This window comes from Rhea pennata, chromosome 2, assembly GCF_028389875.1.
Source record: "Rhea pennata isolate bPtePen1 chromosome 2, bPtePen1.pri, whole genome shotgun sequence".
Taxonomy (NCBI): domain Eukaryota; kingdom Metazoa; phylum Chordata; class Aves; order Rheiformes; family Rheidae; genus Rhea; species Rhea pennata.
Window position 1 is genome coordinate 25333706 of NC_084664.1, and position 13153 is coordinate 25346858.

At 36.7% G+C, this 13153-nt stretch overlaps 1 protein-coding gene across 7 annotated transcripts in view; it reads left to right on the forward strand.

Moving 5' to 3' along the window:
- CDK14 (cyclin dependent kinase 14) overlaps window positions 1–13153 on the forward strand; it is a 335131-nt gene that overhangs the window by 92694 nt on the left and 229284 nt on the right. For all 7 annotated transcript variants that reach the window (XM_062569095.1, XM_062569097.1, XM_062569096.1 and 4 more), the window contains one exon: window positions 3330–3424. In XM_062569095.1, coding sequence (XP_062425079.1) covers window positions 3330–3424 — 95 coding nt within the window. The remainder of the gene's footprint in view (window positions 1–3329; window positions 3425–13153) is intronic.

Below are 13153 nucleotides of genomic sequence, written 5' to 3' on the forward strand. Positions count from 1 at the left end.
TAATGAAGTGGTCTAAATAGTGTAACAGGAAGTTACACTACTACTACTATGGGAACAGAGTTCTCATACAGTATATTTTCATCAGTATATTCACATTTAGGACTTGAATAGCGAAAGTAATACAGAAATTATTCTGGATGTTGGAAAGGAATGAAAGGACTCAGTTTTGCAAGCATATATGAATCACAGAATCATAGAATCAGTAAGGTTGGAAGGGACCTCTGGAGATCATCTAGTCCAACCCCCTTGCGCAAGCAGGGTCACCTAGAGCACAGGGTTGAATCCAGGCAGGCCTTGAAGATCTCCAGAGAAGGAGACTCCACAACCTCTCTGGGCAACCTGGTCCAGGGCTCCGTCACTCTCACAGGGAAGAAATTCCCCCTCACGCTCAGGCAGAACTTCCTGTGCTTCAATTTCTGCCCATTGCCTCTTGTCTTGTCAGACGGGACAACTGAAAACAGTTTGTCCCCATCCCCTTGACACCCTCCCTTCAGGTACTTGTACACATTGATAAGATCCCCCCTCAGTCTTCTCTTCCCCAGGCTGAAGAGGCCCAGCTCTTGCAGCCGTTCCTCACAGGGCAGATGCTCCAGCCCTCTGATCATCTTTGTAGCCCTAAGCTGGACTCTCTCCAGTAGCTCCATGTGTCTCTTGTCCTGGGGAGCCCAGAACTGGACAAAGTCCTCGAGCTGAGGCCTCCCTAGGGCTGAGTAGAGGGGCAGGATCACCTCCCTCGACCTGCTGGCAACACTCTTCCTAATGCATCCCAGGATACCATTGGCTTTTTCGGCCACAAGGGCACATTGCTGGCTCATGGTCAATGTGTCATCCACCAGCACTCCCAGGTCCTTCTCTGCAGAGCTGCTCTCCAGAAGGCCAGTGCCCAGCTTGTACTAGTGCCTCGGGTTATTTTTCCCTAGGTGCAGGACTCTGCACTTGCCCTTGTTGAACCTCATGAGGTTCCTCTCTGCCCAACTCTCCAGCCTGTCCAGGTCTCTCTGAATGGCAGCACAGCCCTCAGGTGCATCAGCCACTCCTCCCAGCTTGGTATCATCAGCAAACTTGCTGAGGAGGCACTCTGTCCCCTCATCCAGGTCACTGATGAATAAATTGAACAAGGGTGGACCCAGTACTGAACCAGTGTTTTAAAGGCCTGTGCACTGCAATATTTAGGTCTGCTTTTAAGAAAGATTGAGTACTTTTTGTAGATTAGGCTTAAGATCCTAAATATGAGTCTATATGGTGTGCAGCTGAGCATGATTTAGAGCTTCCCAGTTGCTTTCAGCCCTAAACGTGCAAATCCACATGACATAATGCTGTGTGGGTGTACTAGACATACTTTTTTTTGTAGTGTGACAAGTAGAGCACTGACAAAGCAGTCCCTGTGTTTGATTTGAGCTTATGAGCTTGCTTTGTAACACTGGGTAAATGTAAGTAAGATTTCTGGTCAGTGCTGATCCTACAAAGCTTCTGCCTTGTGCTGTTTTGGTTGATTTAGGCGTACTCAGGACATAAGCACTGCAGTCTAAAACCTATATAGATAATGCTGATGGCAATTGCAGATTGGTTTTTTTTGAGGTGACTTTCTTGTCTCGGGCAGAAGACAAAAAGTACTTTCCTTCAGTCTCTAAGTCCATCAGAATATACTCATTCGCTGGCTGGCCTAGAGAATGGGAAAATAGGGAGACTTGGGAGAAGAGGATACACTTCAGAACGCTCACACGTTTTCCTAGAGCTTCAGAATGTGTTGCATGCAGAAATGCTTTTCTGCAACTGCTTTAATTACTTTGCTTTGTAAAAATTAACATTAATTTGCAAATAAAAAGTGCGTAAATTGGATTCAAGTTGTTCATGATTGAAACTTTCTTCAACTGACTTTTTTTCTTAAGGCACTTCCATTTAGGATTTTTAGCTCAAATTTTTCTTCATATTTTTAATAGTTTTTCTTTAAGGGAAAGTGGTGGATTGGTGTAGAAAGGGAACAAAGATTAAAAAATTTCATTTCCCTTTTGAATGACAGTTTGAAAACTTAATTGAAAAGATTGAAACAAAACTTAAAACCTCTTTAAAGAAAAAATCCCCCTGAAGTCTGAGGTTTTTAATGTGTATATATGTATATGTGTGTATATCTGTGTATATATATATGTGTATTAAATCGTCAAAATCTGCTATGTTAATGAAGAAGTATTTGTTGTATATCATGGTATTTCTTTTCTGTACACATGCATTCTGTAGCATGCATATCTTTAAATGGATATTCAGCTATACAAACAAAGACCTAGTAAAGATATTATTTATTATTGAAGATCTTTATTACTCGTGTCTAATATCTGTAGTTATAGACTGGCCTGATTATACAAATGTTGAAGTTATAAAAGCAGTTGTTGTGTTGTGTCCTTTGCAACAGCATTTGTTTCACTGACTAAAAACTAGGAAACATGATTTTATGTAATACTACTCATATCTTATTTCTTCCTCAATTTTTGATGTCACTTTTCAAAAGGAATCATTTTTGTGTCAGGTGAATTTCTATTTTTGAAGCTTTGTGGTGTTCTTTGCTAGGACTATGTGGACTAGTGGGGCAAGTGCCAGCCTTTCACAAAGGTCAGCTGAGCTGTCTGGCCTTTTGAGCAAGGTTCTGTGTTTGCGTGGTTTGATTATAGACCCCTTCCTTAGGCTGCAGACATTAAGCCTAATGAATGTTAGTAGACTTGTGTTGTGTGTATATGCCATTAAAAGTGTGGTGTGATTGTATTTGCAAGCTGAAGACTCTTCAATAGAATATCTTGTTTCTGAATTAAAGGTGCATTCCTGTAAGAATTTGACTGAACAGTGGTTGATATACCAGGGCCACTGACTACCTGTAACAGAGGTTTTGGGTAGGCTTTGGTTTAAATTCATTTTTAATTTAACAGGCATGTGTAATCCGATTTTATAGGGCAGATTAAGACCATTGCTTAGATCTCTTGACAAAGATAAGATGGCTTGGTTGTTAATCATCCTTTTCCTAGTATAAAGTGATAAATGTGAAAAGGGAAACAGAAATCTCCCTTTCATTACAAATGTAATCCTTTTGATGTTTGCAGTGATGCAAGGATATGGTTGAAATCAGCAACCATCTGGGGTGTTGAATGATGTTTGTTTGAGTAGCCTATTCCATTCTTTCTTTAGCTGAACTATTAACTTTTTCATTATTGGCTGCTAAAAACAAATGTAGGTCTATGAGTTTTGGTAATAACATTTGATCTTTCAAGGCTGAATCAAAGCAGTTATTGTTGTCAGGTGAAATACATGTTGAAAGGTCATTTTTTTTTGTTGTTGTTGTTTAGCCTACAAGCCCCAAGTTTGGAAAAGCAGACTCATATGAAAAACTGGAAAAACTAGGGGAAGGGTCCTATGCTACAGTATACAAAGGGAAAAGCAAGTAAGTGTATTTTTTCATTTAATTTTCTGTTTAAGGATAATCAGAAGGTATTAATTAATGTTGCAGCACTTGCATATGTAACCCTATGAAAGAATGCAGAATGACACAGACTTCAGTGAAACTGTACTCTAGTCAGAGGCTGAGGCCATGTTGCATAGGTAATATACTACCTTCATAGCAGAAGAAGATGAGATCCTGTTCTGTTAATATGAAGGTTTAATTTGTATATTATTATTTTATTACTTTCTTAATATCTGTATCAATATATTTAATTTTTAGGGGTAAGCGTACATATGCAGTATACTCTCAGGTATGTTTTTCTGATGTTCTGAGAGCAATGCTGAATATATAGAGTGGCTTTGTTGTTCTTTTTTGATGTTATAAAAGCTTAACTAAAACATCATGAAGTGGTTAAATGGAATTTTAGACTATTGTGAGTTTAGTTTATTTACAAGAATAGCCAATAGTGATAATGTTAAGACACATTGTAACAGCTACTCTGCCTCATGTGTACATGTTAAATACATGTTTTTCAACCACTTTAACAATACTCGTTGCAAGTTTTTGTTTCTAATGACCTAAGTACTTCTATATTGTATAAGATAACTCAATACACTACTTGAGCTAATGCTGTGGTTGAGAATTGCCTTTGTCAAGCAGCATACTTCATGGTATAAAGTTCATATATTTAATTGAGTTTTACTAATTAGACTTTCAGTGATAATAAAGCAGTTCTGAGGGAGAGATCTGATAATTGTGATATCTTTATTTTAAAACTTTGTCCAGTGGATGATGGATGAGGCAACTTACCATTCTCAGCAGAGAGAATATTGTGGCAGTCACAGGACAGAATAACTACTGAAACAGGGATATAAATTTGTTAACATATTCCAGGGCCATCAAGGTGTATCGGTACTGAAAATGAATTTTTCACTGAATATTTGTAATAAATCAGAATTAGGGATGACATTTTTCAGTAGCTTGGAGATTAACGAGCACAATGACATTGGACTGGTATGAATAAAAGCATGTCCTAAATATAAAAGAAGTTTTTACAGTTCTGCCATATTGATGTATGTTTTTATTTCCTTTCACTCTGTTTTCTTCGAGAAAGTGCAGTTATGTTGTATTGTTAAGTATTCAGTTACATATCACCATAAATACCAGACATAATGCATAATAAGTAAACTTTTTATTGGGGTTTAAGTAATATGAGAAAACTGTATGAATTTCAGCTGTGCCTTTAGAAAAAATCACGACAGCGTATCTGATGGTGGTTATCCCATATGCCTTGATTTTTGGTAAGCTTAAACTAAGGAAACAAGGTTGCTGGATGTCCCCCTCAATCAGTAAAACTGACCAAGAATTAAAAGAAAGCATGCCCTAGAGTAATTTTATTCATTGGTGGTCTGTGAATGTGTTACGAAACAGAGATTGGTTTAGAAATACTCCATTTATTTTAATAGAGCTGACTGTACATCTGTAAGAAATACTTTATTGGTTTTAATGGTAGTTGAATAATAAATTCAAATTACTGTAGTCTGTGCGTTCTCTGTTACGATAAATAGCAAGTTAGATCTGAATCAGTAGTGTGAACTATATAGCACTTTTATCACTTTATTCTGCTGCTTCATTACATCGTTTTCAAAATCTTTAAAAATTATTTTGAAAAAGTGTATGTAATTGGAATCTGAGTAAGAATGCATATACGGAAGGTATCTCAGTATCTCTTACCTAATGTTAAGGTAGTATTCCTTCACCTGCTTATCATTTTGGTTGGTTGACTTTTTTTTTTTTTTTTCCAAGAACTGAAATAATTCCTATATTATGCAGCACCATCCAGATTCAGCACCTCCAGCCCAGACTTCTGTTTCTTGAACTAGAGAAACAGTTGAACTAGTTCACAGTAGGAGGAAGTGATTCCTTAGGAACAGGGAAAAAGGTAGAGGGGCTGCCAGCTGTTTCAAGAGGATCTGTTGGTTGAAGTCCTCTTTTATTACCTCTTTTGTCCCTGTGGGAAGTGGAGGAATCTTTGGCTCATGCAATGTCCCCAGAGAAGAGAGCAAGTCACTGCTGCTCTGTGCTGCGGGAACAGCAGATGGACAGAGTGGCGAATGGACGGGCTAATGTTGGCTCCTGCAGTTCTGTTAGTGCTGAACTTTGCTGCTGCTTTTCTGCAGATTGACTGTTTACAGCTTTGTCTAAAATGGTAAATACAGAAGTATTTTCTAGCACCTAGTGTAGATGCACAGTGCAAGTCCATGATATGCTCCACTGTGCTCCCCTTGGCTTTAGCTTTAGTGGGAAGAAAAATGAGCAAACATATCAAGGGAGTCATTGCCTGTTTTGACATACTCCCAGTTCTGACTACTGAAGAATTAAGCCTGTGTGCGCACTGCAAAACACAGTTTAAACATAGCAGGTACTTGAAAAAGCTGGTAGTACTTGTCAAAAATTGCATTTTGATTGAAATGTTTGAGAATTTTCAACCAATACTAATGTTCAGTTTTGTCATTTTGCCAAAATATTTCTGAGATGTGTCCTTAACTGTAGTTGAAGATGGAGAATTTAAGGTCAGATTGAACTGGTTTGAATGACACTTTGTACTCAGAATTATTGTGCTCCATATTTATCACCAGATACATATGTACATATGACAGGTTTTCTTTTTTTAATATATTTCCTGAGATACACAGGTATCAAGGTAGTAGAAGTGGAAGTGATCTGAAAGTTTGAGATATGTCTCTTAGCTGTAAGTTTAAGACCTCTATAAACTGAAGGAAAATACTTCTTTAAAGAATTTAATGATACATTTACTGCTAACTGCATTTTGTGTCAGTAGGGAGCACTCTATGCAGCTATTAGTTTATAGCACTTAGGAAGTTGCCCCCGTGTTCTTACTGCCAGCTTGATGCAAAGTACTATGGTGTTGTTATGAATTTTCCAAACCCATTTGCTATTTTTGTACTTTTATTTCACTTCTAAATTCAATTGATTTATGATATTTTGTAATGGTCAGTGATTCCAATTTCAAGAAATTTGTGTTTTATGGGTTGATACATACAGTCTTCATAGTAACATGTACAGCTCCCAATTCAAGCTTTTTCAATTAAACAAAAACTCTTTCAGTTCCTAGACTTCTTGAATCTAGGAAAGAAAAACCTCTGTTTACACTGAAAGAAGTTGAGGTGTGAGCAAAACAGAAAGAAAATCTGCTTCACTTAAAAATCGATTTTTTACACATTATAAAAGTGACTGCTGGCTTTTCCATCAACATATCACATTCCTCTATTTCACACACTTACGCAAGTTGCTGAGAATGTCTCCCAGAAACAGCTCGTGTTACTGAGCAGTGGTACTTTGCGTAAAATGGTTCTTTTTGTGCATGTTTCGTGAATGACCATTTTCATGCCTATATTACCAGAGACAAAAGCAACCAACTCATCAAATGGGTGACAAAAGGAAAGGACATTATATATCTGATGTTTAAACAAATTCAAGTTTGATTTCAGATTCTAAAGCGAAGTTTCCAACAAAGAGGAACCCAGGAAGATTGCTTTTTTTTTTCTTTAATGATCATTGTACTCAGATAACTACTTACACTTACTTTCATTCCAGTATATGTGTTTGAGCAAGATATCTTTATCTGTTCAGTAACATAAAGGTACTGTAGCAAGAATGTCCAAGCCCTGATACTAAAAATATTTTGTATTTTACTTGAATGCGTTCAACTTTAAGAATCCATGTCCAAGTTGATACTTAAATATGAATAACAAACTGTAAGGAAATGTAAATGTTTGAAAAGGAGGGAGGAATGAAATATGACCCCAAATTTGGGCTTTAGGTCTCTGGAAAAATGATGTTTATAGGTGGCTTCAGACTGAAGGAGTTTAAGAACAGCACTGAATAGTAGTTGTGTTTATTTTACCCTCCCTTCTGCTCCTAAAGTTGCTTATTCCAAGTGTCTGTGATGATATATCACTTGAAACAATGACTCTTCAGAAGTTCCAGTACTTCCTGCCATTTCTTTCTCCAGAAGTCTCTGATGAATCTGGGAATTCCTCACATTTCAATGTCTTAGCTCGTTGGGATCCAGTTTTCAGCCCCGAACTGTCTCCTCCTTTTATGCGCCCTTTTGTGTAATCCCAGGAGAGTCCTGAAAGTACAGTTTGTTGAGCTGACAAGTCTTGGTGTGTCCTTCAGTAAGCTGTTTTAGAGTAAAATTCTGAAATAAGCAATGGTTGGAATTTCAGCTGCGAGGCTGCAGTTTCGAGGCTAAAATTTGGTTAAATGTTTTGAAAACATGTAGCTGAGGAAATCATAGACAACCTTTTGTCATACTTCTTTTTCCTTTGATAGGTAGCCCCTGAATAACAGGCCCAAGGTAGCCTGGAGATGTATAAGATGTGTTGATAATTTTGGTGGCAATGATATTTAAGTTGATGAACATACTCCTCGGAGAACACTCTTAAAATGAAAACTGATGCAGCTTGAAGGCAGACAATTTTTGATAATAGGAAGGCTTTAATTATGTTTTCTTTCAGAGTTTAAGACTTTTCCTAATTTTTTTCATGTATTAAGTTGTAATCCATGATCCATTCTTGAATCTGTTCAGTTCAGTGTGAATTTCCAGAAACAGCATGGCAGAAAGTTGTTTTGAATTTTGCTTATTTTCATAGGATCGTTTGCTGAAATCTTGATCCCTCTATGCCTGTTTTTCCTAGATATCTTTACCTGGTTTGTTAAATAAAGAATATTTCACTCTCTTAAATTATTTCCTCTGTTGATCATTATGCTGGCAGAAAAAATTATGATCCAAATTCACTGTTTGAAAAGATTAAAAGATACATACTTCCCTAGAAAGATACAAAATCAGCCATTCCTTACCTGAAGTTCATAGTAATGTGCGTGGTACCTAGCAGTCAGGGAAAGCCCAGCTTTTTAGAACTTAGGGCAGGATGAGTAATAATAAACACTTGTCTTTCTATCAACACTGACTATTTTTCTGCCTATTTGAGGAGTCGTGGTAGTATCCCAACAAAGTTAAATGAAGTGGGCTAATTCCTCTTAGCAGATGATGGATTTTATTTTTACAGTCAAATACAAATGATTCCCTGGAGTATGAGAACCTGTTGAATGAATGGGATTGAATTATTGAAAGAAGTGAAGTTGTCTTCTGTTAGACTGGGCTTTTTGTTTATTGGAGAAATAGCCAAACAATCATTCAGTTTTGGCTGACACGTGTATTAATAGGCAAATCTGAGTTCCCATGTTCAGCTTCAGGACTACATGTAGAAAACTTATCTTGGCATATTCATTTTCGATTGTCTTTAAAGTTCATCTCTGAAATGATGGTTTGTTGTGTAAAATCATATGAAATCCCCAAAGGATGCTTAACTCATGTATTCACTACATGAGAAAGAAATTACAGAAATTACAGATCTCTTACAGTTACAGAAATTCAGATCTCTGAAGTGATTTATGCCTTTTCTTTAAAAAATTTTTTTCCCGATCCTTTTCCTGGGTTCCATTTTATTGTGGAAAGAGATCTCATAATAATGGAACAAAAATAAATGTGTAATAGAAAGTTATAGCTTATCTCTTTTCCCCACTACTTCTAGTGGGCCTTTGGAAAATGTTACTGTGTTTGAAAGCAGTTTGCAGAAAATTAATGTTAGAGCAGTAGTACCTTTTCAATTTTTGTATTTTTCTTTTTTTTTTTTTCCTTAAGAAGCTGTCTGTCCTTATAAGCATGTATATATTCCTGCTGCTATGAACCTTCTTCCCTCTTGGGACTGATTATGAATTTACCTGAATTTCCAGCGCTGAGATCTTACTTGATATGTGGCAACCAAATTATGAGTTGGCGCAGTTGCCATCCTCTCCCCTCACTTCACAATTGCTCATCAAGCTGTGGGTAAAGGAATAAAAAAAGATCACCTCCATTAGAGCAATGTGATCCGTGACTGCTGCTTACACAGCATGAATCTGTGTTTTGAGAAGCAGGCCAGTGGTATATGTACTATTCCTGCACTTTTATGATCCCTCTGTGATCTATTTCTTGTTTGACCATGTTTGTTTTAGTGTATGAGGCACCTTTATTAAGTTGCATGTGCTCAAAGTATTACTAACATAGTTAGAACTCCTAACAGATGCTGTTGACAAAATACTGCCTAAAGTTCCTACCATAAAATTCCATCATTTCAAACAATTTATGACAAATACAATTCTTGTCCTAAACTCAATACTAGTTCCTATTCCCTTTAAATGTTACCATGAGAACGTATCTGGTTGAGTAAGCAGAAGAATCCAGGGGAAGCTGATGTTGCCAGCTCAGAGATCACTTCTAAGAAGGCTGGAGAAGCTAGCAAAGTTCTTCCATCGCTTTCCTGAAGATCCTGTTGCCTGTTTGAACTCTGAATTTTGTGTATTCAGTTATTCCGATGTGTACCAAAAGATGAAAGGTGATTTTTCGTGTAGCCAGGACATTTTTGGTTTATATTCTACAGTGACATAGCCTTTTACTATTCACCTGAAAATGAGTTAGTGCTATGAAGCACAAGTCTGAGAGACAGATACAGCTCAGTAAGGCACTCACCATGCTCTGCATCAGCTGTGGTTTCCAAGTGGTGTCACCCCCGGGACAATAACGAATATGTGAATGATCTGTGTGAACTACCTATATTTGTTATTGCCATGATGTACTGCAGTATGCTTAAAGAATATCTATCTAGCTATGATAATATTTCTTATATATGCTGGTGGATGGCTATTCACAAGGAATAAGTGACTTAAGTACTTAGATTTTTGAGTTTGTGGTGCTAAACCCATCAGTGAGGATGACTGACAGAGCTATTTCCTGTTTGTCTATTTTTTTCAGTTGCATGATTTTTTTCCCCTTTTATTTGTCATGAAACTTCTTTGATTGCTTTCACTCTCCTTTCTCTTGTTTTGTGTACAATCTGTTGGAAGTGCTGTAGGTTACTGATGGCCTAAAGAGCTTGCCATGGTTTTGTTTGTGATACTTTCTCTTTTGAGTCACTCCCCTAGCTTTACTGTGTGCCTGTGTGAGGTATTATGTTCACATGCTCCCTGAGACATTTCATGTGCAGCAGTCCAGCTCACAAATAATACATTTTTCATCATTTGGGCAGTTTAGTCAGAATCTTTCAAAATTACTGGGGTTCATGTTGCTTTAGGGACCTAAATATTCCCAACTTTTTGTTTTCTTTTTGTATTCTTTGTGTGTCCTCTGCAAATAAAACTGTCTTTGTCTTGAAGTACCAAATGGTTGGAAACTAATGTATATTGATGGATTGTGAGAGGCACTTTAGAGTTACTTCCTTGAACTTCCTAATTTTTCTTTCCTTTTAACTGCTGTGCTTTCATTAATTTTGTAGGCTGCTTTTCTGTAATACATTTTGAAGTCATGACATGGATGTATAGAAAGTGTAAATAGATGCTTTTTAAAATTAAAAAAAAAAGATTGAATCACTGATTCTATCAATCACTTCTCGGTGAGTGAGTTTCTCAGCATTTAAAGGAAACACTGGGAGGTTTTCTCTATAGGTATATGTAAAAGAGAACATTACACAAAGCTGTGCTTCTGTATCTGTGTAGTGTTAAACTTACTATTTTTCATTGAATCTGCAGAGTACTGTACAAAGGCAATTAAGCATTATCTTCTGTGATAAGTGAGAGGAAACTGAGGAAAGAAAATGTAATTTTATAACTTACCCAGGATTGCATAGAAAAGTGCAGTAGGAAAACTAGGATAGACCAAATTACACTGAATACAATTCTAAATGTTATTGGATAGCAATGTAGTGGCAGTAGCAAATGTATGCTTGACTGGCATGGTAGAACAAATTACACATTTGTAGTAATGTGTACTACCCATTACTAAGTGTTTCTCTTAATGTGAAGTTACTCTGGTGGAGTAGTCTGAGGTGACTAAATCTGTAGTGAATTTGGTTCTGTGAAGTTTCTTTCAAAGGAAAATTTGAATGGGCAGAACCTGGTTTCTTTATGTCACAGTCTGTTTTGCGTTTTAGATGTCTGTTTGGGATGTTAATATAACTACAGAGTATATTTAATTAGATGTTTTCTGCATTTGAACATCATGCTTTGTATTTTTCATGTAAATGAGTATCTAACAACTGAGAGTTATTTTTCTAAATAAAAATTAATACTTTGAAATAAAGCATCAGGAATACGAGCAGTGTGGCAATACCATCTGTTTTTTTCATCCCCCCCCCCCCTTTTTTGTGTGTTTGCAGAAATATTCCCATGCTCAGCACTTGCTAGGGCTATGAACTGAGCCTCAGCTCCAGCCAGCAATAAAACTCTGTATAATGTAAACAGATTGAAATCAGAGAGGCAGCTTTGATATTAATTGAATCCTCTAAATGTATTATATTTAGAACATGTATCACATCTAAATATAACTGAAAAACTTGTGAAAATAGTGTCATTTTACTCTTTTGTTCTCTATGTGGCATTGTCGGCATTATTCCCCGTAAAGCCAATTAAATCATCAGTTACTTTGTATTTATCAGTATTACATTTTCTTAATGATGCATTAAAACATTAAATTATTTCTAATCTTCTGTATTTTCTCATATGTCATCATTTGTATCAATGTATTTGTTTTGGTAATGCTGATTTGACGATCATTAAAATATTGAATTCCCATAAATCTATAATCTGTCCATCAGCTGCTAATGATTTTCATAGATGACATCATCCCTTATTAAAGTTACTTTGTGTGATGTTTAGAGAAACTTCATGACTTCTCTCCATTTTTCAAAGATTTTTGGATATGAGAAAGGAAGAGGAGTGTCGGAGAGAAAGCAAACCTGTTAGATTAGAAAGGACTAAGGCTTGTAAATTAAGACATAGGAATTTTATAACCAATATTATCCTTAATAGAAACTAATGAGACCGTTGACAGGATGGATGGAAGATGCTGAGATAAATGAAATTCTTGGCCATGTTAAGTGTATTGTCTTGAGATGCTGTGTAATTGTTTGCTTTGGGCAGTGAGAGCTGGTTTAATGAATTCAAGATGTTAGAATGGGCAGCAGCATTCTCTTGTCACTGTCTAAAAGACTGTCTGCCTAACAGTTTTTCTACTTGTGTTTGAAAGCGATAAAAATACTGAGCACACTTTGAAAGCTGTGGAAGACAAACATGAAGAATGACAAGAGTCTTGCTAATTTCTTCACTACTGAAGCACACCAAAGGCAAATTCTAATATGTTGCAGAGCTAATTTTCTCCATGTCTCACTTTTAAAATATTGTTTCTAAGGAAATTGCCACATGATTTGGTCAAGTTATCACAAGATTCAGGGCATAATTTTATAACATAGCTGACTTGGTTTTTTTATGGCTAGCTGCTGCTCAAATAGGCGGTCCCAGTTCGTGCTTTCATTCTATTTCTAGTGGGTTTTGCATTTAAAATATGAAAAATGCTTTTATCACTTTTAAAATATGCTTTAGGCTTATATAGGATCTAGCAAGAATGATAGCTGGTACAAGACAGAGGCAGAGTGTGTGGCAGGAATTTAGCAGGAGCAAGGCCATATACCCTGATGTAGCCATTAGCTGATCTGAGCAGTATCATTTAACTCCAGCCTGAGATTGCATCAGTGGAGAACAGTTAAAGGATGAGGATGTACCTGTCTATCTCTGTTAATTGACGGAGATCGACAGATAAATTGACATTAA